Genomic DNA, 27,410 nt, shown 5'->3' on the forward strand with positions numbered 1-27,410 from the left:
CTGGACAGTTTAACATCTGTGGCAGAGCGACGGGCATTGAGCAGACTCCTGTCAATGATGGAGAATCCACTGCATCCACTAAACAGGATCATCTCCAGAAAGTGGAGCAGCTTCAGAGACAGACTGCTGTCACTGTCTTGCTCCACTGACAGACTGAGGAGACCCCACACTATGCGACTCTTCAATTCTACCCGGGGGAGTAAATGTTAACATTATTCAAAGTTATTGTCTGTTTTTACATGCATTTTTATTACTCTTTAATTTAATTTTTTTTTGTATCAGTATACTGCTGCTGGATTATGTGAATTTCCCCTTGGGATTAATAAAGTATCTATCTATCTATCTATCTATCTAAATCCAAATACTGTAGTGACCATAAATGTATTGAATTGTTATTGTGCCATAAAGGTTATTCAGTTATGCAAGGTACGACAACATATATCCATCTATTCATTTTCCAACCCGCTGAATTCGAACACAGGGTCACGGGGGTCTGCTGGAGCCAATCCCAGCCAACACAGGGCGCAAGGCAGGAACCAATCCTGGGCAGGGTGCCAACCCACCACAGGACAACATATATTTTATATACTCAGTATACTCATTATATATATATATATATATATATATATATATATATATATTGTGGAGGCTGGCCCAGACACAGACAGGCAGACACGTTCATTTCACCCAACGCACATTTATTCACACTATTATGTACAAAGTCCATAAATGCCACACAAACCCCACAAGTCCCCAAAGTCCTGGCCACACAGTGCCGTCACTCTCCTCCTCAGGCCGCCTCCTTGCCTCCTCCTGCAAGCTCAGTCCTCTCCACTCCCGACTCTCGCCCCAAATGAAGGGAGGCGGCTCCTTTTATCCACACCCGGATGTGCTCCAGGTGCTCCCCGGCAATCTCCCTGCCGACACGCCCCAGTGTAGCGGAAGTGCCGGCTGTATCCCCAGAAGCACTCCAGGTGTCCCTGCTCCTCTTCCAGGGTCCAGGGCTCCAAAGGCAAGGGGCGCCCCCTGGCGGTGACCACGGGCCCCTACAGGGTGGAGCTTCGCAAGCCCTCCTCTGGTCCTCCTGGGCATTCCGGCCGGGTCACCACCCCAGCCACCTCTGACAATATATATATATATATATATACATATACAGTAATCCCTCGCTATATCACGCTCCGACTTTTGCGGCTTCACTCTATCGCGGATTTTAACTGTAAGCATATCTAAATATATAATCACGGATTTTTCGCTGGTTCTCGGATTTCTGCGGACAATGGGTCTTTTAATTTATGGGACATGCTTCCTCAGTTGGTTTGCCCAGTTGATTTCATACAAGGAACGCTACTGGCAGATGGCTGAGAAGCTACCCAATCAGAGCACGTATTACGTATTAAATAAAACTCCTCAATGATATACGATGTGCTTCACGAGCGGTGCTTGTTTGTTTGCTTTTCTCAGTCTCTCTCACTCTCTCTGACATGCTCTGTGCCTGACGAAGGGGTGTGAGAAGAGGGGCTGTTTGCACAGAGGCTGTTTGCCTAGAAGATACGACGGACGCTACTCTAAAAAATGCCGCTTTATCGCGGTGCTTTGGCATACTTAAAAGCCCAAACAGCTCGTATTGATTTTTGATTGTTTGCTTTTCTCTCTCTCTCTGACATTCTCTGCTCCCGACGCGCATTCCTTTAAAGAGGAATATATGTTTGCATTCTTTTAATTGTGAGAAAGAACTGTCATCTCTGTCTTGTCATGGAGCACAGTTTAAACTTTTGACTAAAGGGTGTTATTTCATGTCTAGAGGGCTCTAATAATGTGAACAGTGTGGGAGAGTTTATAAGGGCTTAAAATATATAAAAATAACCATACAAACATATGGTTTCTACTTTGCGGATTTTCACCTATCGCGGGGGATTCTGGAACGCAACCACCACGATCGAGGAGGGATTACTGTATATATAATTTTTAATGTAGGTAGATCATTTGGACCTGCTCATTTTAAAAGCAGCTCGCAAGCCGAAAAGGTGTGGGCACCCCTGCCATTACTTTTTACATAATAAAGGAGCATTTTTTTAGGTTACTTTAAAGCGGTGATTCCCAATGTGGGGCACAATTTGATTTTTTAGGGGGATAATATGAGAATTTAGGTACGTTAAACAATTTATAAAATGTAAAAACAGAAATTCACTGTTAAAAATGACAGAAAAAAATAAATTATTTTTACTAGTAGGAACGGAAAATGGTGAGAAAGGAATTCAGAAATCAAGAAGAAAGAAATAATTCTTGAAAGACGTAGTTGTGAATAGGTGTTTTGCTGGAGACAACACATAATGAGTCGAAAGATTTAATCTCGGAAAGAGCTTGAATTTCAGCTTCCCCACCATAAACTCCAGATGTTGCCATGTATTGATAGTCCTCATGACTTGTTGTGATAACTCGACTTGCCTTGGAAAGAACAACAGGAAGAACGTCTCCAAATCTGTCCCAATGTGATGCAACAAAATCTACTGCCCTGTGTCGTAGTGAGAGTGCATGGCCTTCGTCAACCGTTTGTGTCAAGAAATAACCCACTGATAGAAACAGGCAGTTGCCGGATCCCGGAATAGATGAATAGAGATGTACAAAAACCCATCGACAGAGAAGATACTGTTGTTCATTTTATAACAAAGGCTTCGGAAACAACCATCGCAGTATAACGAAAATAGAAAGGAGCGAAACCAATGGCAATGGTCGAGAGAGTACCTTCCTGTAGCAGGCTACGGAAAAGACTCCCAAGCGCAGACATGGCCGAAGTGAAAGGTCACGCGGTCAGGCTAGATATAGGGCGGTGACGTGACACCAATGGGGTCATGAGACGGGAGCGGGGAACGCAGTAGTCTGAAGGAGGAATAAGAATCGAGAAAAGCGGTGAGGGGGTTTATGGGAGGCTGCAGGCAGCATGGGGAAGGGTTTGGAAGAGGACGAACAGGAATCGAGAAATGCCATGTGGGCTGCGTGTGGGCGAGACCGGGTTTGAAGAGGAAGCAGGACGAACCAGAAGAGAAATATATATGAGATTTTTTACAGAGACATTTATATATTTATAGAAACATAGAAGGGAGGGAGAAGAACCATTTAATTTATGATTTTACAGCCTGCTTGGGTTTTTCTACTTAGAAATCGTTCAGTCAGTCAGTCAGTCATTATCCAATCTGCTATATCCTAACTACAGGGTCACAGGGGTCTGCTGGAGCCAATCCCAGCCAACACAGGGTGCAAAGCAGGAACAAACCCCAGGTAGGGCACCAGCTCACTGTAAGGCACACACACAAACCCACTAGGAACAATTTAGGATCGCCAATGCACCTAACCTGCATGTCTTTGGACTGTGGGAGGAAACCCACGCAGACACGGGGAGAACATGCAAACTCCAAGCGAACCTGGGTCTCCTTACTGCGAGGCAGCAGCGCTACCACTGCATCACCGTGCCATTCTTAGAAATCGTTTTTACCATTAAAGCAATATGAATTGTAACAATGATTTGAAAATTTTGCAATACAACAAAAATATTAAATGATCAAAATATTACAGAAAAAGTTGTCATCCATCCATCCATTTTCTAACCCGCTGAATCCGAATACAGGGTCACGGGGGTCCGCTGGAGCCAATCCCAGCCAACACAGGGCACAAGGCAGGAACCAATCCTGGACAGGGTGCCAACCCACCGCAGGACACACACAAACACACCCAGCACACACTAGGGCCAATTTAGAATCACCAATCCACCTAACCTGCACGTCTTTGGATTGTGGGAGGAAACCGGAGTGCCCGGAGGAATCCCACGCAGACACGGGAGAACATGCAAACTCCACGCAGGGAGGACCCGGGAAGCAAACCCGGGTCTCCTAACTGCGAGGCAGCAGCGCTACCACTGCGCCACCGTGCCGCAAAGTTGTCATTAAAGTTATTTTATATTTATGAATATCACGTCTCTTATTATATGTTTTCAAAACTGCATTTGCTGTATTTTCATATTACTTCATATTATATTATTTTTTTTAACAATTTCTTAGTGATTTCTTTGTCAGTACTTCACCTATCCTTTCCCTCTTTTGTTTCCATGTTCTTTGAAGCTTGTTTAGACCAAATTAATGACATTATGGTCTTCCTCCACTTGAGTAGGAGTTCACTTTTTGAATAGATAATAATAAGAATAAGGTATATGTTACAGTAGGGGACATCATGATTTTAGAGAGGCCTAGGGGGGGAACCACTGCTTTAAAGGTTAATAATACTTTGTGTATGTCATATATGTATGAGAACAATCAAATCTCGATAAAGAAAGTACAGTACATTAAATTCATTGCGTGCAAAATCACATTTATGCAAATATTTCTGGGGAAGGGGGTCCACAGCTTTCATCAGATTCTTAAAGGGGTCCTTGACTCAAAAAAAGTTACAAATCACTGTTCTAGTGTGTCCTGGGTCTGTTCCTCAGTGTTCTCCTACCAGAGGGGTGACATCTGGGGGCATCATTCTAAGCACCTGCCCAAACCATTTCAGCTGGCTCCCCTCAATCCAGAAGAGCAGGCGGTTCCACTCCAAGGTCTTCCTGAGTCCAGTAACCCTTCTTCAGGAGCTCATTTTAGCTGCTTATACTTGCAATCGTATTCTTTCAGTCACTACCCAGGGTTCATGAGCATGGTTGAGGATGGGCAAGTAGACGGAGTCAGCTTTCAAACAAGAAACTTTTATTCCAGCTTGTCAGAATTCCTCTATAAAAAAAGGGCAGCCCCTCTGGTTGTCCGCAAACAAACTAAGGAAAGTCTTAACAGGCTATGGCTCCCCTACATCAAGGCATGCCTCCTTGAAGTCTATGAAGCCATCTCTTTAATGGAAGACAAGTCAATGTATGAGTTCTATCATATACTGAGCATAACACATCAGTTATCTGCAATGTTCTTTATGAATGACTAAAGGATTAACACGTGCAGCTCAATTTCAGCTTACCACATTTTCACTAAACTAAGAGTATTTTCATCCAAACATCTCTATATATAATCTTCAGTTGGATCTTGATCTTTGTTTGTCCGCGAATGAATTAGAAGAAGAAGCACTAGATGGCAGTAGAGAGACAGCTAAAACATAGGCATTGTATTAAGAATCTCCTGCAGGCTTATACTACTGAAGACTGTAGTACGCCAGTCACACCTCAAAACACAGACATTCAAACTAAACAAATTGTTGTGCTTTAAATTAACTAAAGAGATCTTCATTTAGATCTTAATCTTTGTTTGTCCGCGAATTCCACGCATGCGAAGACCACCTTCCAGTTTAGTACGTTGTTGTTACTCACGGATGTCAACAATGTGCGAAATAACAAAGGGGTGGTGGACAGTGTTACGCTGGGTAGCTCCTGAGGCCTGGTTAGAGAATGAGATTGCGAAGATGAAAGATCGTGCCTACGTAACATATGAATGAAAGAAAGACAGTGGGTAAAATGAATGACAACGTAACAGCACGTTCTGGAAATTATTACTGTTACGTTGTAGCCGATGAGTGCTGCGCGTCTCACAGTTGTACCGTGGCTTGCTCACATGTCAGTGAAGTGATCCCTATTTATACTTGAGAGAGCCTGGATACCTATGTGTCCCCCTTTAATAACCATTGCTCCGTGTATATTGCCTTACTCTTTGGATTGCCACAAAGCAACCTGCGAGATTGGAGAAAGGTTGAGAAGACATCGTGAGAGGAAACGACAGCATCGTGAAAACGAGACGGACTGTGAACAGACAGAAACAGAAATGCTCCTACACCACCACATAATTACGATTCGGACAGTGATTTCAAGTAGGCCGTTCCTATCGAGTCAATGTCCAAGGGTTTTCTTTTGTAATTTCCCTTATAAAAAATCATAATGCTGTGCGACGAAGGGCCCAGTTCACGACTGGCAGCCGCATTTAAACAGGGAGCCCTTCACAGACAACTTTAACACGCGCAACGTAGTTGGGCGCACATGGCTAGTATAATATAATTTGACATAGATCGTGACTAGTTCTGAAAGCCTAGTTACAACCACAAGAAGAGCGGCTTGGGACAATAGGACATCAAAATAATACTGGCCTCATTTTTAAATTCTTCACTGATGCCACAATTTCCATTTTTCTCATTCAATGTTGCTGTTTGTGCACGAGGCCCACCACTAAAACACTCACGTCGGCAGTTACTCAGATCAGCTGGCCAGCGAGGGTCTTACACCAATAATGATACAGGCCCACTGAGAAGAGTCCTGTGAACCGTCTGTGCATCTCAGCCATAATGTCCCCTATTAGATTTAACGCTTTTTTCAATTCAGAGTCTTAATCTTCTTTCTGGTCTACGGATGCTCTTAGCCTTTGTATGACCCGGCACGCTCAATCGCACTACACATTAAACAATTGGCAATTCTAGGTTTTAGACTAAAGGGAAAGTTGCACGAGAGACAGTAATGGGAAAGGAGCCCTCAGACATTGATTTACTGCATTGTCGGAGATGGCTAGGGGGACGACCCGGCCGGGACAGCCAGGAGGACTGGAACAGGGCTTACGCCTTCCCCAGACCAAGTGGGGGCGACCGCCCTGGTACCTTTGGGTACCACTACTACTACAGGACTGAAGAAGATTACGATAGACAAAGGAGAGGCCCTAGCTGTAGTGGCGTTGGAAATTCTGAATGCGGCAGATTGTTCTGGAGTTGAAGGTTGACAAACCACTGCAACATGTTTTTTTTGTGAAGTGAGGTTCCCAAAAGAAGTACACTTATTCCAGTTATGGCAAGTGGCTGGGGGCGGTACCCAGCCGGGATGCCCAGGAGGACCGGAGGAGGGCTTGCGCCTCCTCCAGACCACGAGGGGGCGAACGCCCTGGTGGCTTTGGGGACCACAGGAATGGAGCTTTGAAGCTCAACCCTGTAGGGGCCCGTGGTCACCGCCAGGGGGTGCCCCTATGCCTTTGGAGACCTGGCCCTCAGCACTTCCGCCACACCCGGAAGTTCTGGGGGGAAGAGGAGCAGGGACACCCGGGGATGGACCCAGCACGTCCGCCACACTGGGGCGTGTCGGTGGAAGATTGCCGGGAAACACCTGGAGCACATCCGGGGGAATATAAAAGGAGTCGGGTGGAAGAGGACGAGGTCATGGAGGAGGCAAGGAGGCGGCCTGAAGAAGCAAGCCATTGGACTGTGGGGCCAGGACTTTGGGCACTTTTGGGGTTTGTGAGCACTTAATTGTATATAATTACGTATAATAAACGTGTGTGGGGTGATTTACACGTTTCTATCTGTCTGTGTCCGGGCCAGCGTTCACACCATTTGCATTCAAACACTTTCTACTGGAGAAGCCATGGCCCATGAACAAAAGAAAAGAACTCAAAAATATTAAAGACAAAATGAAATAGTTTGTGTCTTTCTGAATCATGTTCTGCGCAACGTTTTCAGTCCATTTATTTATTCCTCTAATACACGCTCGAGACTAAGAAATACATCCCAGGGTCACACACACACACACTGCAACAGGCCAAGAAGTTCAGAATGATGACAACTGCTGACTTTGTATATTAACAGAATAACAAAAATGACAGATTATAATGGTGAGGCTGTAGAAAGAGAAAGTCTTAGTGGAAAAGCTCATGAAGGATGACCTTAATTATCCAAGGAGTGCAAGCAAAGAAAGCTGTGCTGCCGGCACAAAGAGCAGAGAATCGGCCACTTCATCTGAAGCACCAGCTAGCAAACAAAAATCAATAGAAAAGTCATTTATAGCAAATCACATATGACCTCAGTAACCAGCAAACAGTTTAAAGGGAAAAAGAAATGCAAGGAAGATAAACAGCTGGAATAACTCCTCACTCAGTAAACATTGATTACTTTGTTCCAGGTCAAGGCGTCTTCTTTCCAAAATAATAACTAGGCAGAGCGGTTTCATAATTTGACAAGTGAATGGCGTTGTCTGTTTACTGCTTGGCTTATTGGCATAGGTTGCTGGCGGGGGGGGGTTTGGGTTATAAGTACATAATGAAAGGAAGACCATCAGAATTCAAACACTTAGGCTCACGATTCGTTTCTTTTTATCCCTTCAGTTCACTGTTAAGGTTACCTATTATAGCGAGAATAAAGTTGGTTTCAGAGTTAAGCTTGCATCAGTTTCAAATTTTTTTTTTTTTTTTATACAAAACACAAATTGAGCCACTCTGAGAGGTACACTAGATTAGTTTTTATATAACTTCAGGTCATCTTTCTTACTGGTCACATTCTCTCGGCACCTCATATCATCCTTATAGGTGATTCAGGAAATTGAGGGACCAAGCTGGAGTTATAGTGAAACATGTTGCCATAGAAACCTGATCTATTAAAATGAAAATGAGATTAAATGCAAAAGCGGGGGCGATGTTATGTCTGCTAACTTTGAATTCGCCTGCTCCATGTATTGAGAGGCTCTTGAAAAGAAAAACAACATTCTTTTCTTAATGATTATTTTATTGATCTCGGAAAATGTTTTCTCGGAACTGCTGGTATACAATAACGCCCCTGCAGTTTGTTTAAAGCGCAAGTCTTATTTCCTCTAGTCACGAGAAAGTAAGAGCGAGCGAGGCACCTAATTCATGAGGCTAATTTATTGCCGTTTTTATCTTCATGTCTTTTTGCTTTTATTTTGCTTGTCTGCAGAAGACACCTTTCACCTTTCAAATACTAGGGAGCTTTATCGACAAAGCCCAGCAGAAACAAGCTCACCATGCGAAAGCTGGCTTTACCTCAAGCAGGCCTCTTGGGGCCGAAAAAGCAATGGCGAGGAGCAACAAAAATACAAAAGGACGCCGCAGAAACGCCTCTATTTCTGCATCAGAGCACTTCAGGTGGTGAGGCTGTGTAAAGACTCCCAAGTTCCTTGTTGCCCCCATTTCAACTTGACTCTTAGCTCAATTCTAATTCAATTCTTCTATGATAAACGGTACCCATTTGGTTTTTTTTTATATTCTCTCCTGTACTCTTTGGCTGTTCTTTACTTATATACTGTATACTCTATAACTACTGTATAATTACTGAATTATACAGAATTACTGTATAATTCTGCTTATGGTTTATAAAGCCTTAAATAATCTCGCCCCATCTTATATATCGGAAAGTCTGACACGTTATATTCCAAATCATAACCTCAGATCCTCAAATGAGTGTCTCCTTAGAATTCCAAGAACAAAACTTAAAAGAAGTGGTGAGGCGGCCTTCTGCTGTTATGCACCTAAAATCTGGAATAGCCTGCCAATAGGAATTCGCCAGGCTGATACAGTAGAGCACTTTAAAACACTGCTGAAAACACATTACTTTAACATGGCCTTTTTATAACTTCACTTTAACTTAATCCTGATACTCTATATGTTCAATCTCCTCAAAATAACTATTCATGGTGGCTCTAAAATCGGTACTGACCCCTACTCTCTTTTCTGTTTCTTTTTCCGGTTTCTTTGTGGTGGTGGCCTGCGCCACCTCCACCTACTCAAAGCTTCATGATGTACCAACAACGATGGATGGATTTAAAGGCAGCAGTCTACGTAACCATCATCATCATCAAGCCCTTCCGTGAGAATCCTAAATCCAAAGAGGACTGTTTCATTTATGTTAGGTAGAATGCCCAGAGGGGACTGGGCGGTCTCATGGTCTGGAATCCCTACAGATTTTATTTTTTCTCCAGCCGTCTGGAGTTTTTTTGTTTTTTCTGTCCCCCCTGGCCATTGAACCTTACTCTTATTCGATGTTAATTAATGTTGATTTATTTTGTTTTATAATTGTGTCTTTCATCTTTCTATTCTTTAATATGTAAAGCACTTTGAGCTACTGTTTGTATGAAAATGTGCTATATAAATAAATGTTGTTGTTGTTGTACTCTATACTTTGTTTTGTATAGAAACGTCAACGCATGGAAGTGTGTGTGTCTGTCTGTCGAGCCCGGAAGTGAGAGATGGAGTTGGGGTAAGGGCTCCACCTCCGAGGATACGCAAGCAACGTCGGCAAAGTGAAACCTCAGAAGAAAGTGTCACTCGCTTAGCCGCTAATACAGAAGCGACGCAAGCACATTGATGAAAAGAGAGATGCCCAGAGTAGTTCTTTCAATTACCTGACATCACTACATTTCAGTTTTTTTTCTGACAATTTCAATAGTTTATATGACCAGCACGGACTTACACAGCTAGTAATTTATATATATCGTGTCACACATGTGCGCATGGGAGGCAGCTAAAGGGCTTGAGTAAGGGCAATTCTGAATCTGACCGAGATGTGGCAGAGGGCACTGACTCTTTTTCTCCCTTTCCTGCAGACCATTCACGGGAGATTCCACCTGGTCCTCTTGACGTCACTTCCAGGTCGGAGCCTAGGGAAGAAGACCTTGCCGGCTCCGGCCCCTGTGATGTCATGTCTGGGTTCACACCAATGGCAGAAGACCTTCATGAGCCCGACCCCTGTGACTTCACTTCCTGTCTTCCTCTTTAAAAGACTCCACCCTTTCCCTATTCCCATAGTTCTGTTTCGGACACAGCATTGCAGTATTTATTTGATCAACTTTGCAGGCAGGAAATCAATTATATGGGTGGCTGCCCCAAACCTTTTTATGACTCTTCTGTCTGGTTTTTGTGACAATATATACATACTAGGGGGATTACCCCCCTGCTTAATTCACTCGCCAGTCACTTCATGTCTCTGTCGCTCATGGTGTGAAGAGGGGGGCTGAACGCACCCCAAGGAGATGCTGTTACTCCTCCAAAACCCATACAATTTGAAACAAATATATTTTTTTTACCTCCTCTTTGCTCGAATAGCTGCTGGCTTGCTGCTGCCTGCCATGACATGTGATCTGCATCTCGCACAGCACTTCGAACATTTAAAAGCCTGTACAGCAGCTGTCCTACTCCTTGTCTTTTATTTCCAGCCCCCGGCGTGATTAAATGCCTTAGCACAAAGTCTCGTCTCACGGGATGTGAGTTCTTGATATTTTTTAGTTTAGAATTTAAAAACAGAATAAGAATCTGAAAATCTAACAACATCACATTAAAGTTCGATAAATTCTGAAAAGATTGATACCAAACATATATATGTAGGTTTTAAAATAAGCCAGATTTAAAGCGTGACAAGAAAACATGACATAAAATTGTTGCACAAAATAATTGCACTTTTAGGCTTAGGATTTTATATATAGAGAGAGTAGATAGATGTAATATATTGCGACGGACAGCCAGGTCCCATGCCCAGTCGGGACGCCCCTGCTGCATATGTTCCGGGGGAGCCACCATGGACAGCTCAATACCTCCCCCGGGACGCTAGGTGGCAGCCTCCCTGGCTAATGTTCATTTCCCACTCTGCCACGTGGCTCCATGGCACATGGAGTCCTCTACAGCCTGGTTGGGAGATGGGGTGGCCGCTAAGGGGTGCTGCCAAGACTCAAGAGCCTGGCTGGACGAATCTTCAGCCCCATCCGGAGGTGCAATTAGGACCAGATGGTCAAGCATCTGGAACACTTCCGGGTGGGGTATAAAACGAGCCAGCCTCCACCACTGAGGAGCCAGAATCGGGAGGAAGAGGACGAGGTTGCCTGAGAGGAGTGGTGGTGCCAGGAAGAGTTGTTGTGTGGGATTCAAGTGCTTTGGGACTGGGTATTGCCTGTGGGTCACGGGGAAGGCGTGCGCCCACGGGTGAAGAAAAAATGAAAAGCCTGTGTGTTTTGTACACATGCCTCTGCGTAGTCTGTGCCGGGTCGGGCGCTATATAGAGTCTTTTACACTATATATAAATATATATATGAAATATTTTGTATTTACCTTTTCTAAAGTGTATCCTTGCTTGCCATGCACAGTATAGCCCATTGAAACAGTGTATTCAATTGACAGCACTGTGTCAAATAACGATTGATTCATTGACTGAAGTGCGGCCAAGATAAAACCAGAAATAATTCTGAACTGAGTAATTAATTTTAATCATTACTCTTAACAATGATGGAGAATCCACTGCATCCACTGAACAGGATCATCTCCAGACAGAGGAGCAGCTTCAGTGACAGACTGAGGAGACCCCACACTATGCGACTCTTCAATTCTACCCAGGGGAGTAAATGCTAACATTAATTATATATTTTTTTTTTTTTTCATTTTTTTCATTTTTATTACTATTTAATTTAATATTGTTCTTTGCATCAGTATGCTGCTGCTGGATTATGTGAATTTCCCCTTGGGATTAATAAAGTATCTATCTATCTATCTATCTATCTATCAATCATATAGTGCCTTTCATATCTATCTATCTATCTATCTATCTATCTATCTATCTATCTATCTATCTATCTATCTATCTATCAATCATATAGTGCCTTTCATATCTATCTATCTATCTATCTATCTATCTATCTATCTATCTATCATCTTAACATTATTTGTAGGTCAAAGTAGAATGCAGCCGCATACACAATGCAGGTAATTCCCTAATTTATTCATACCACTAAAGCACAGGGTGGACAATGCGTCGCAGAATACAACATGCAAGTAAAAGAGTTGTTTGCATCCCAGCTAAATATTCACATAATCATAAAATAGCAGTCTACGTACACATGCTGGTTGATAAATAATTAACAATCTGTTCAGCACCTTTCCCGTGATTAGTCTTCTTTGTTGAAAAGAAGACCATTATATCAATTTTCTTTCTTTTTTTACGCCACATTTGAAAAAGGAAAAAAGACATGAACCCTATTATCATTATATCAAAACATTTTAGAAATGTATCAAGCTGCTCATCCACATATACTGTAGATGCCCTTCCATTTTAATAAAAAAGCTTTAAATCTTAGAAAAGAAAAACTCGATTTGTGTAAGTTTGAAAGTTTGATTTCACTGTAACAAATAATATAGCCCTTTAATCAAACATGTTAACAATAATGTTGCAAACACAGAAACGGCTTCCAAAATATCTTGTACTCCTGGGCTCACATTAGTGCCCTCCACGTGACTGAAATGTAATGGCTACTAAAGACCCACTGCAGCTCAGTACACATACACTTCAAGGTACGGTTGGCCCACTCGCTCACCATGGCACAGGAGGGTCTTAGCTTGGCGTCTGTTGATTAGCACAAACATGCCCGTGTGACTGTACTGACCCTATAGGCCCAAAATGCCTCTGGTAAATTTAGAGCCTCTGAACATAATGAGACTGAATGAGGAACACCTAAAACAGTCTATTAGAACATTGCCGGATGGTGAGATGGTTTAATGGCATATTGTGTTACATTTTAATTTTACTTATGTTATTTTGTTACATTTAATTTTAATTTTCTTAGAGGAGGTGTGAGGTCTACAAGGTGGGATTGAGTATATCTGAGAATGGTCTTTAAAGTATTTGTGCACTGACATGGAAAACAATTTTATTAATATGCATTAGGATTAAGCAAGACTTTGGGGACGTCTCATTTCAGGGCATACATGCACTTCATGAGGCCTTTTTTTCAGTTGCTTTGTAATTGTAAGATTTTGCTAAAAAAACAAAAAAGCAAGAGCATACTAATTACTTACTTATTCTGCTTATGGTTTATAAAGCCTTAAATAATCTCGCCCCATCTTATATATCGGAATGTCTGACACCTTATATTCCAAATCGTAACCTCAGATCCTCAAATGAGTGTCTCCTTAGAATTCCAAGAACAAAACTTAAAAGAAGTGGTGAGGCGGCCTTCTGCTGCTATGCACCTAAAATCTGGAATAGCCTGCCAATAGGAATTCGCCAGGCTAATACAGTAGAGCAGTTTAAAACACTGCTGAAAACACATTACTTTAACATGGCCTTTTTATAACTTCATTTTAACTTAATCCTGATACTCTGTATGTTCAATTCATCATAATAACTATTCATGGTGGCTCTAAAATCGCTACTCTCTCTTCTGTTTCCTTTTCTGGTTTCTCTGTGGTGGTGGCCTGCGCCACCTCCACCTACTCAAAGCTTCATGATGCTCCAACAATGATGGATGGATTAAAAGTCAGAAGTCTACGTGACCATCATCATCAAATCCTTCCGTGAGAACCCTAAATCCAAAGAGGACTGTTTCATTTATGTTAGGTAGAATGCCCAGAGGGGACTGGGCGGTCTCATGGCCTGGAATCCCTACAGATTTTATTTTTTCTCCAGCCATCTGGAGTTTTTTTTTTTTTTTCTGTCCACCCTGGCCATTGAACCTTACTCTTATTCGATGTTAATTAATGTTGACTTGCTTTATTTTCTTACTGCGTCTTTTATTTTTCTATTCTTCTTTATGTAAAGCACTTTGAACTACTGTGTGTATGAAAATGTGCTATACAAATAAATGTTATTGTTGTTGTTGTTACCACCAGTTTCAAGCCACTTACCAAACTTCATACCAGTAAAAGGCACCTTGCAGGAAGTGACTTTGAATGGCACTCCAAGAGAATTATTAAGCACCAGTAATGGCAGACCGCCCGATAACGTGCAGAGCATACACTTGACTTGAGCACTCATAGTTTTCCTCCTCTTTCTCTGTCCATTTATCATTCGTTTGCTCAGAGGTTGATGCACTTGCTGCCTCCTGAGCAACTCTTCTTTTCTCCACCCTAGCGGCCGGCTTCTTCTCTTCTTTCGTCAGCATCTTTTCACATTAAAACTAATTGAGTCAGTGTTTGTGTTGCAGCTACTTAGGAGGTTTTCCTTAATTTGTCACTTAAGCTGGCACTTAAGTCTTCAATCTGCCTCAAGAATAATTTAAGATATGAAGAGCTGGAGGAAGTGACGGCTAAGGTGGTAGGGATGAGAACGGCGCCCGTACGCTTGTGCAGCACAACCGCCCTGCTGGCCGCTGCCGAGAGTTGATTCAACAATAAAGTAAAATAAAAATAAAAAGAGGAATAACCTTGGAGGTCAATCATCACCCCGAAGGCGGATGGTTTTAAATCAACACTAAAGACTTGTGGCTGTAGAGTGACATTCTTTTATCAAAGCTGATCCTGTGGTTGTTTCCTGCTGCTCTTTTATTGTTTTTGTTTTGTGATTATTACGTCCTCCTAATTTTCTTTCTTTTCCCGGTTTGCACTTTATCTGGCTTGGGGTGGATGCATTGTTACCTATGACAGAGCTGTCGCCCAGTGTCTCTGCGTCATCATTTGCCTTCGAGTGACCTTCTTAAGAATGTCGTTGAACCAGAACAGATGAAATTTGGACTGAAGTCCTTCCAGTATATACACGTGCAGTATGCATACTGTTGAATTTGCTATGAATCGTTCCTCTGTTTACTGTAAGTTGTAACTTTATGTTTTGTGTTTACGTTGCATTTAGTTTTTTCATACTATATTTGCGAATATTACGTAGCATCCCGGGCTCCACGTGGCAGGGTGCTTAACTCTTTGTGGGCTGAAAATGTTTTGCAGGCAACTCAATTTTCTGAAAAGCACAGAAAGCAAAGGTTTCACATGTTAATCAAAGTAAAACGTCTGTTGCTGCGGCTGCTGTTGGCGCCTCTTCAGCATCTCTGGTGGTTGTGTAGGAGCAGCTCGATTGTCGGTATGGAATGCGCGGTTGGCCAGCTGCCTGGCCTCTCTTCGCGTGGCAGTGCGACACAATCTGATTTGTAACTCTTCTCATCGGAAGTGGCAGTCTTCCCAAGTGAATGTTGCCATTGGCGCATCAGCTACACAAGCATGTTCGGCACTACGATCAACTGGGAACCAATCAGCTGAAGCTGGTACCTCATTTCCGCTTTTGATTTCCATCTCCAGATCACTTACATCAAAATCGGAGTCCGACAAGTCAGAGTCCGATTCGGTGGTAATACACAAAATGTCATCCACGGAGTATTTTGCTTTGTGCTTTGGTCTCTCGCCAGATGTCGATGCCATTTTAGAGGTCATTTGCTCTTCGCTACTCACGCACGTGCAGGTAATCGAGGTCCAATCAATGAAGCCAACCATCCTTCCAGCAGAGAGAGTCAAACTAAAATGTAACGGCATGTTTTGTCGCGATTTACTGCTGATTACCATCCTCTAACCCCAAATTTCGACAAAAGTCGACATCCGCCCTGAAAGAGTTAAAAAGAATAAATTGAATTGATCAGAATTGATGTGGAAGCTCTCTAGGACAGTGGTGCCCAATGCGTCAATCGTGATCGACTGGTAGATCGCAAAGGTAGTGCAGGTAGATCGTGTTGCATTCAAAAAAAATATTTTTTAGACGTTAGTCTATCATGTATCCTCTCTGTGGCATTTGCCACTTGATTGACATACAGGGCGGCCAGTCTGAGATCTCTCTTCTTCTCACACACTGGTCATCCCACACGCACGATCAAATGCGCGAGTTATTGCAAAACTCCGGCTATCTAAGTGATCTAGTTAGCCTTCCAGTTTATATCGACTAAAGAAGGGATTTTAAAAAATTGTTTGGTGAGGGTATGGGCAGGATGTGGAGTTGGAAGAGGATTTTTTTCTCACAATGTCACAATCGAAGTGCGTTTGTCTGATCTGTCAAACTATCATTGCTATTCCAAAGAAGGAAAATGTGGAAAGGCACTTTCAAACTGTTCATAAAAACTACGAACCTGACTTCCTTTCGAAAAGCAATCTGAGAAAGAGAAAGGAGAGGGAACTAAAATCGCAGTTAATCAGACAGCCGTCATTTTTCACTCGGCTGAATTCAAAAGCTCCTTGACTGCATTTTTCGGCTCTACTTACTTATGCAAGTCAGCCTTTTCCCACATGAAGATGATTAAATCCAAATACTGTGGTGACCATAAATGTATTGAATTGTTGTGCCATAAAGGTTATTCAGTTATGCAAGGTACGACAACATACATTTTATGTATAAAGTATACTCAGTGTATGTATCATTTTAATGTAGGTAGATCATTTCGACCTGGTCATTTTAAAAGTAGCTCGCAAGCCGAAAAAGTGCGGGCACCCCTGCTGTAGGACTTGTTCTAAATTGATGTCTTATGCAGAACCTTTGAGGAAAGGATCCATACAGTCTGAACCGTCACTAAATACATACAGAAACCTTAATGTGTGTATGAAAATAAAGCAATCTGAGCACTTCTGAGTAGCTTTAAGGCCAGAGATGAGAAAGCTCTGCCTTAGAGTTCCACATAGAATCAATACAATGGGAATACGTCAATCAATTTATTTCACCAGTTATTATACACTTAAAGCAGATAAATTACCACAAATGTAATGTACTGTATATTCTAGCAGGACCGACATAACACTGGGCTTCTGAGCACTTCTGAGTAGCTTTAAGGCCAGTGACGAGAAAGCTCTGCCTTAGAGTTCCACATAGAATCAATGCAATGGGAGTATGTCAATGAATTTATTTCAGCCGCATATTATAAACGTAAAGCTGATAAAAAAAATACCACAAATGCAACGTGCATTCTATCAGTACCTACATAACGCTGGGTTTCTGCTACAGTCTGGACTCGACATCTTCCCCGTCTGTAAATTCCAGCAGCTCCTGTGCGTCGCCTCATTAATGGAGAGCCAGCCTGTGAGGGGCAAAGTAGACAAAGTGCAATTAAAATTGTCAGTGAATGTCTGATCAAATTATTCTTATTATTAAATATTTAGGTTCTTTACTTTGGTAGAATTCCTGGGTGAAAACCACTGCTACATTAAATACCATTTTTAGTATTGAAAAGCAATCCATTTTCCTGTGAACGGTGCAGCTGAGTCAATGCCCGTGAGACGTCTGTTTACTATCAAGAAAATGCTTCTTTCATTAGCGGCAGTTACACCAGGGGGCTTTAATCACTCTTAAGCATAAGCATCAGGACCCTTTCATGATCACTTTCTTGCACCTTTTTACCATCTAAAGCACCGATGTCAAACTCCAGGCCTGAAGGGCCGCAGTGGTTGCAGGTTTTCATTGTTACCCTTTTCCTAATCAGTGACCAGTTTTCACTGCTAATTAACTCCTTTTCCCTTTATTTTAATAGCCCTGTTTTTAAGGATTCAGTCCTCTGAATTAATTCTTTTCATAATTAAATGTTAGCCAAACAGAAAGGAGACATGAAATGAGCTGACAGATGAACAGCTAAACTGGGGTTTCAAACGCCATTCATTTTCACTCCAACCAGTTTCTTAATGAGTAGACAATCCTTGCTGTTAATTAAACCCGTTATTTAATTCCACAGCCTGTTTTTGCTCTGTTTCTGCCACAACAAGCATTTCCAAAACTGTGGATTTTTCTCTTTTTTCTAATGTAAGATCAATGTCAAAATGTTTTGGTGACCTGAGAGTTCAGCTTTACTGAGACCTTCACCCTTCTTTATTTCCACATAGTGTGTGATGGGCACAGGTTAGCTTGTCCTGTGGCAGCTCCTTTTGTGTCTCATTATTGTTTGGCTGCTAACTAAGGAAAAAGAAACAAAGGGGCCTGAGTCAAGTTAATTAAAATTAAGGAAGGGTTAGAATGAAAACCTGCAGCCACTGCAGCCCTCCAGGACCGGAGTTCGACACCGCTGATCTAAAGCGCCCTTGACTCTCACTGGTTATCTGCAGTTTCTCATTGACTTTTACTGAGATATTACAGGGGCACTCCGTATCCGTGTAGCTTGGACGCTGGGCAGATGTGTTTTCAAGCAATGCTCTTACTGAAGCTCTTTCTTCAATGTTTTGTGTAGTTTTTGTGATGCATAAATTGTTGTAAGTCACAGTTCAGCTTTAGTCTTTATAATTTAATCCAAAGGGCACAATTAAATGGTAAAGTAGCTTCTCTTCACCTAATAATAAACAGCTTAAGTACAATAAAGGGAAGGCAGCTGCAAAAGTACTGTTCCAAGAAAAATGAAAAGCATTTTTGTCAAGCTGGCCATGAATTGCACAAAACAATGCAATCGATGCCATGCTTGCTTGGATTCCTTGAAGGATATTTTTTTGTTTGTTTGTTTTAGACAGAGGCAGAAGATGTGCACACAGGGTTCACTAAGAGATATTTTGAAGAAGAACCAGAAACAGAACTTCACGTCTCACCTCAACACTTAACGCTGCACAATAAACCAACTAAAGGAATAAAGCGAGAAAGCCAAAACCTCTGCTTGCTTTATACTGCCCTCTGCAGGCCACATCGTCATTTCTCTTTTTACAAAAAAAAAATAACATCTTGCCTGAAGATAGATAGATAGATAGATAGATAGATAGATAGATAGATAGATAGATAGATAGATAGATATGAAAGGCACTATATAATAGATAGATAGATAGATAGATAGATAGATAGATAGATAGATAGATAGATAGATAGATAGATAGATATATGAAAGGCACTATAAGATAGATAGATAGATAGATAGATAGATAGATAGATAGATAGATAGATAGATAGATATGAAAGGCACTATATAATAGATAGATAGATAGATAGATAGATAGATAGATAGATAGATAGATAGATATGAAAGGCACTATATGATAGATAGATAGATAGATAGATAGATAGATAGATAGATAGATAGATAGATATGAAAGGCACTATATGGTAGATAGATAGATAGATAGATAGATAGATATGAAAGGCACTATATGATAGATAGATAGATAGATAGATAGATAGATAGATAGATAGATAGATAGATAGATATGAAAGGCACCATATAATAGATAGATAGATAGATAGATAAATAGATAGATAGATAGATAGATAGATAGATAGATAGATAGATAGATAGAAGGCACTATATGGTAGATAGATAGATAGATAGATAGATAGATAGATATGAAGATAGATAGATAGATAGATAGATAAGGCACTATATGGTAGATAGATAGATAGATAGATATGAACGGCACCATATAATAGATAGATAGATAGATAGATAGATAAGGCACTATATGATAGATAGATAGATAGATAGATAGATAGATAGATAGATAGATAGGGCCTGAGTTACCTGGAAAGCTTGCATATTGTAGTCTTTTTTAGTTAGCCAATAAAAGGGGTCATTTTATTTGATTTCTCACTTCATGCAACAAAAAAAGCAGTCAATATCTTGTTGAATGTGTGAAAGTACAGTTGAAGATGCCTTTACATACTTTGTTATGCAGAGATTTCAATACAGCAAAGGATACAAAAGGTATACTCTTTTAAATTGCACATAAAACATAATAAATCTTGTTCACTCATCTTTTTTAGGACTCAAATGAGCTCAAGCAGAATGACACCTGAGAGTCACAAGCTAAAGGTTAACTTCATATTAAAAATGTCCACTGTTGACTGTGCCTGCGCAGTCAGAGTTCAGACTAAAGACCTAAGTTGCTGCTTCGCCTTCTGCTGATATTTAAACAGAAAATAATGGATCAGCATCAAACCTGAAGAGTATGAGAAATAAGGAGAAAGGTGCCATTTAAAAACTGATTTCAGTGTTTGTCTTCTTCCAGCCAGTCTGTCTCATTGTACACATCGGTCAAAACGTATAAAATGCAAATTAGTGAATTTAAAAAATGGCAGCACATTGATGTGGTGGTCAGTACCCTGGGCTCAAATCGTACCCAGGGCTGTGTTGAGTTGGTGTGTAACAAAGGCGCTATATAGGCGCCTGACCCGACACAGGTGGACGCGGAGGCGCATATAAAAATAAACTAACTTTTATTTTTCTTCACCCGTGGGCACACGTCTTCTCCGTGACCCACAGGCAATACACAGTCCCCAAAGCACAACTGCAACTCAACACACTCTTGTTTCTCCTCTACCACCACTCCTCCTGAAGCTTAGTCCTCCTCCTCCCAACTCTGGACTCCTGAGTGGTGGTGGCTGGCCCTTCTATAGCCCATCTGGAAGCGTTCCAGGTGATTAACCACCTGGTCTTAATTGCACTTCCGGGTGGGGCTGAAGACTCGTCCATCCAGGCTGTTGAAACCAGACAGCCCCCCCTAGCGGCCACCCTGGGCTCCAACCAGGCTGTGGAGGACTCCATCTCCCATGGAGCCCTGCAGGACATTGGGCAATCACCGTCGGCCAGGGAGGCTGCCACCAAGCGTCCTGGGGGAGGTACTGAGCTGCCCATGGTTGCTCCCCCGTAACAGATGCATAAGGGGCATCCTTGCCGGGCATGGGACACGGCTGTCCACCACAGTGTTGATTTCTCTAAAAATACTCCAGTGCCAGTATGTATAAAGCATCTCAGAATTACTCCTAGGATTTGCACTAAAAGTCTGATTAGGATTGGAGTCTGTCTTAACCCAGAGTAGGACACGAGAAGTAGTTATGAAGCGTCCTGAGAGAGAGGAGTAAGAGCTCACCTTGGAGAATGAATGTCATCACCATGCCACGAAATGGCACTCATGAAGGTCTTTCGTAGTTTACCTTGAAAATCAACGAGATGTTTTGTAGTCTTCTGATACTGACGCTAAGGGCTCGTTTATACTTCACGACTAAAACGCGTACGCGACCGCATCATGGCTGCCACACGTGCCCAGCGTTCATTTCTGAGCAGGTCCTCAGAAATTAATGTAGTACCAGCAAAAAGTCGAGGGTCACAGTGTGATAAAAGTCGTAATGTGACATCCGAGTCTCTGGTTACTATCTACATGTGACAGAAAGTCGCTATGTGGATCCTACAAGATCGATGTTCCCGCTTGGATGTTTGATAAATGGTTCGATGTGGTGAAGCAAAATGCCGACATACAGATGCATTTTATATTCAAGTGTCACATATTCCCATTCGTAATGACACGATACATTTTAAAAGTCTAACATACCATCTTCTGTGCCATCTTTTTTTTCTGGGGCTTCATCCTGACCTGACAGCAGTGGCAAACGGCAATAGATCGCCACACAGAAAACATTAAATGTATGATATTCCAACTCTCTGCACATTTAGAATCCTTAGATTTATACTTGATATCACTTTCATGGTGAAATGCATGAACTTTGTTTAAATAATGAACACTGTTAATAATTACACACATGGGGGTGACACGGTGGCGGAGCGGCAGCACTGCTGTCTTGCAGGGAGTCACGGCGCTGGTGTTCACATGTTTTCCTGCTGGGTTTCCACACTGTGCTCCGGTTTCCTTCCAAAGATATGCAGATATGGAGACACTAAAATGACGCTAGTGTGTATGTGTCTGCTGGTATTCACCTTGCGATGAGTTGATGCCATGTCTAGGGATTGTTTCTGCCTTGTGCCCAATGCCAGCTGGAATGAAGGGTGTAATCATTAAACATCCTCTTCAGAGATATTGCGGTAAGGTGTCATCGGAATTTAATGGATGTTTCAGGCAATTCACAACACGGCAAAGCCGAACCGGTTCTCAATGTGGTGATATCGTACGCTGCCACCTGGTGGATTCCTCCTGATTTACACAAAGAACGCGGGCAAGTATAAGCAGTAAACCGCTTGCGCAGCAGGAGCGTCCGCTGGAGGATGTGAAGTATAAACCCAGCCTAAGCCTTCACCAGAACGATAATAATAATAATTAAAGTAATAGATGGAGAAGAAGAAGGAAAACATAATAAAGGTAGGATATTGAGCTAAGCGGCACATAACTATTAACACTTCACAATGACATCAAGAATAAGACAGTCTGCAGCCATAACCACCTGTGTGCTGATACTGTGCTGTTACTTCTGATTCACCTATAGGTGCTCGATTCACATTTAGTGCAATGATCTTCATGTGAATGGCATCAGTCACACAAAAACTCCAGGAAAAACAGCATTAATACCACGTGCTTTAACATTACCTCACAAGAAGTGGTGGGGAACTCTATAAATCTGTGCATTACCTCATGTGCTGTACGGGAGTTCAAAGTTTGGTGCCAAATTCAACAAACTGTTGGCCGTGACACATCCAAACCACCACTTTTACAAAGCTGCACTTTCCCTGTGGCCAAAGAATGTAACGTTACCAACTTTCCCATTTGCTGGCAGTGCATGACTTCTTTGTGTGAATATAGTGTTTCCAAATCATGCCACCTCTCCTGTAAGGTATATGCCAATCTCTTAGTGAATACCATCTTGTGGCAACTCCTAGCATGTTAAGAGTTCAGGTCAGGTTGGGGAGCATGCACTTACCACACAACAAAACGGTGCAGGATCCTGGTTGGCAAAGGTAGATACACGCTCTAGTCCCACCCTCCAGAAATGACCATCTATCTGCCATAGCCAGGTGTTACATGGGCATCCCCTTGGCCTGGTCCAGCCACTCAGGTCCTCAACAATGAGTATCCTAAGAATCGGATCAGCCTTGGGGAATTGTGGCACATGGCCGTAGTGCCGTAACTGACGCTCCCTCACAATGCAGGGAAAGTGCGTCATTTGGGACTCCGTGACCACATCCATGTCTTGCAACCATAGCACCAGGACTCTGAAGACTTGGACCTTCATTCTTTTGATATCGGGAGCACCACACACCCATTTCCAGTGACCTCATGACTCCCCATGCTCTCCCAATCCATCTACTGGCTTCATAGGAAGAGCCACCAGAGACATGAATGTCACTGCCAAGGTACAGTAAGTAAACCTCTCGACAAGGTCGACACTCTCTCTACAAACAGACACACTGCTGATGGTTGTGCCCAAGAGGTCATTTAAGGCTTGGATCTTGGTTTTTATCAGGACACTCGCAAGCCCAGACACTCAGACTCCTCTCTCAGTCTTTCAAGCTCCCCGATCAGAGCCTCCTTTGACTCCGCGAAGATCACAGCAACATCAGCAAAGTCAAGATCAGTGAATCTCTCTTCACCGACAGATGCCCCACAGCTGATGGACCCCACGACCTTGCCCAAAACCCGGGCCATGCAAGCCCTGAACAGAGTAGGAGCAAAAACACACCCCTGACGAACTCCAGAATCAACTGGGAAAAACACAGAGGTCCTGCCTCCACTCTGCACAGCGCTCACCATACCAGTGTACAGGCCAGCCATGATATCCAGGAACTTTGGGGGATCCCATAAAGTCTCAGGATGTCCCACAGGGCAGCTCGATCAACTGAGTTGAAGGCTTTATGAAAATCGACAAAGGCTGCAAAGAAACTCTGCTGATGTTCACGTATGCGCTTCATGAGAATCCTCAGTGCCAGGATGCAATTGATGGTAGACTTCTTAGGCATAAAACCAGACTGTTCCGGTCACTGGAAGATGAGCAAGTGATCACGGATCCTATTAAGGATGACTGTAGCAAGGACCTTACCCGGCACCGACAGTAATGTTATCCCCCTGTAGTTGCTGCAGTACAGGAGATCACCCTTCCCTTTCCAGATTGGGACGACAAGTCCCATTTTCCAGTCAGTTGGGATGATGCCAGTCTCCCAAATGGAAGCAAAGTTTGCTTGCTGCAATGCCAGGAGGACAGCCTTACCACCAGCATGGAGAAGTTCACCCAGATACCACATATCCCTGCAGCCTTCCCTACCCTCAGCTGGTTCACCACCTGTGCAATCTCAGTGAGATCGGGTGGTTCACAGATAATTAGAGGATCAGCCTCAAGAACCGTAGACCCAGAGATATCCAACGTCCTAGCCGGAGGATCAGCTTTGAACAACTGCTCAAAGTAGCCAGCCCAGCAGGTCACAACTGCAGTGTCATCCCTAAGGACCGTTCCATCAGCTACCCTGACTGCGACTCTCAGAGGAACAGATTGGGATGTGTGTAATACTTTGAGTCCTTTGTAAGTAGGACGTGTATATGAGTGTAATACTTCTTCACTTTTCAGTGCTGGCAGTTTCACTTATCATCATGTGGGGCGCACTGTTTATTTTAGGCGACAGAACTGTGTGTCATACTGCAGTTTCACCTATAAAGCACTTTACAAGCTGGCACAGTATAAAGGAAGCTACATACTGCAGACTAATTAACTACAGGCAGGTGATAAGAGAACTAATTCTCTTTCTACCTCTTCTCTTAACATTTTTTTCCGGGTCTCCCAATGCCAGAGCCTATCCAGGCAGCACTGGAGCAAAGGCAGACAATATGGATTTCAGTTTAACCCATTCACATCGTTCTGCCCAATAACATTTTTTCAAGCTAATCTACAAATCTCCTCCGAAACTCAAACTGGACTGTTGAGGGCAATCCATTCCAGAGATACAAATTATTGCTTTTTCTTACAGGTGCCACTGATACAAAGAATTCAGCACCCACTCTAGTCATGTCATTCGGCGTCACCTTTCCTAACCGCGAAGGGTATTCTCTCATTAAAGTATGGTCTCCCTTCATTTCTCTAAGGTGTCCAACAACATTTCCAAAATCAAACACTAACACCATGGAGACTCCGCCAAACTTTCCAATGCCTCAGAATGATGATCAGAAACGTACGAGTCTCAGAAGCCTCAGTCGCGGTGTAAGTCATACCTGCCCTGCCCCAAGAAACGGGACCTTACCGTTCCTAAGTAATACCCGCTCATCTGCGTGACCACCGGCCTCCCGTCCTGCATGTTGCCTGCCACAGGTGAGCGCTCGCCGACGGTGTGTCCACGGCAACACAAAAAAGCCGCACACTTCAAGCAAGTCGGCAAGACAACGGGAACGGCGCGGACGCGGTGTCCTCTTACAGGGGCAGAGGAGAGGAGAGGACAGGCGCCTGAAGGGACGAGCAAAGTGCGCGCGCCCGCGCCCGCGCCTGCGCCCGTCGGGCGGCTCATTCAATACAATCTGCGACTGACTGCAAGACGCGATTAAAAAGAAGAGCCGCCGCTCGGACGGGGCTGCTGTCCTTTGAAAAACGCGAACTTAAGAAGGGTTCGGGCGGCTAACTGCAATCGAAACTCACGCTGGCTGCCTCGGAAGGACAGTCAGCAAATCAAAGTCAGAGATTAAACTCCTCTTTTTACGTACGTCATCAAAACGTTACATACGGTAATAGACTTCCTCTTAGCATTCGGTGCTTTAATTAGCGAGGGAAGGCAAAACATTTACTGATTAAATGGAGGGGGTCGTTTCCTCCCACAATCCAAAGACATGCAAGTCAGGTGGATTGGCGATTCTAAATTGGCCCTAGTGTGTGCTTGGTGTGTGGGTGTGTTTGTGTGTGTCCTGCGGTGGGTTGGCACCCTGCCCAGGATTGGTTCCTGCCTTGTGCCCTGTGTTGGCTGGGATTGGCTCCAGCAGACCACCGTGACCCTGTATTTGGATTCAGCGGGTTAGAAAATGGATGGATGGATGGAGGGGGTCATAGTGTGATAAGCCAAGTTTGACGCAGGTTCTCGTTGAAGCTACTGCTGCAATTTCACCTACACCAGAAGGGGGCGCCTGGTTCAATTTATGTTGCCATAGCAAGCAGCCTGTTTTTTGAGCACTAATTACATTCAATTGAAACCAGATAGACGTTGGAGCACCCGTCTCAGAGACGACATGGGGTAACTGCTGCTTTTTAAATTCTCTGACGTTCACCCCTATGCATACAGCATACAGAGAAGGAGGTGCAGCGGTTAACGGACTGGTGTAAAGCCAATAACCTGTCTCTGAATGTCGACAAAACAAAGGAGATGATTGTTGACTTTAGGAAGACTAAGAGTGACCATCTGCCCCTGAGCATTGACGGCTCAACTGTGGAGGTCGTCATTAGCACCACATTCCTGGGTGTCCACCTAGCAGAGAGCCTCACTTGGTCCTACAACACGAGCTCTTTAGCCAAGAAAGCCCAGCAGTGGCTCAGCTTCCTGCGTAGGCTGAGAAAAGCACATCTTCCATCAGCCATTCTAACACCATTCTACAGAGGAACCACAAAGAGCACACTGAGCAACTGCATCACTGTCTGGTTTGGAAAATTCACAGTCAGGGATCGTAAAGCCCTACAACAGATAGTGAAGACAGCTGAGAAGATCATCTGTGTCTCTCGTCCTTCCATCATGGACTTTTACACCAAACGCTGCATCCACAAAGCCACCGGAATTGTGAATGGTCCAACACACCCTGCACACTCACTGTTTACACTTCTGCCATTGGGAAAAAGGTACCGAAGCATTCGGGCCCTCACCACCAGAATGTGTAACAGTTTTTTCCCCCAAGCAGTCAGATTCCTGAACACTCATGGACCGATCTGATATCTGATATACGTGTTCTGCTCTGCAATGCTGCACGTGGTTGCACATGTTTGCGCATTTGTCTCACATGCACCTTGTTATATATTACGTGTCTTTATGTTATGTGTCATGGATTCTTCGTTGTCCTGTGTTCTATGTAGCACCATGGTCCTGGAGGAACGTTGTTTCGTTTCACTTTATGCCGCACTACTGTATATGGATGAAATGACAATAAATACTCTTGAATCTTGCTCTGTTAAGAGTGAGAACCATATCTCTTGGTTTCCAAAGAGCCATCCCAGACCATGAAAGAACCTTTTATATCTGTGTTCCAAAAATATCCACGAATAACTGGTAATAGATTTGGGAAGTGCTTCATGGCCTTTAAAGGACACTTGATGCATGTGATCCCCGAGGC

General features: G+C 43.1%; 1 protein-coding gene across 2 annotated transcripts in view; it reads right to left on the reverse strand.

The window, feature by feature from the left end:
* The window catches only part of LOC120516651, a 157,737-nt gene extending 132,191 nt beyond the window's left edge, over positions 1-25,546 (reverse strand). For both annotated transcript variants that reach the window (XM_039738468.1, XM_039738467.1), the window contains exons 1-2: positions 25,352-25,546; positions 17,423-17,518 (exon numbers count right to left, since the gene is read on the reverse strand). In XM_039738468.1, coding sequence (XP_039594402.1) covers positions 17,423-17,518; positions 25,352-25,405 — 150 coding nt within the window. In that variant the 5' untranslated portion in view covers positions 25,406-25,546. The remainder of the gene's footprint in view (positions 1-17,422; positions 17,519-25,351) is intronic.
* Positions 25,547-27,410: the final 1,864 nt, after the last annotated feature.

The sequence above is a fragment of the Polypterus senegalus genome, chromosome 16, assembly GCF_016835505.1.
Source record: "Polypterus senegalus isolate Bchr_013 chromosome 16, ASM1683550v1, whole genome shotgun sequence".
Classification (NCBI taxonomy): domain Eukaryota; kingdom Metazoa; phylum Chordata; class Cladistia; order Polypteriformes; family Polypteridae; genus Polypterus; species Polypterus senegalus.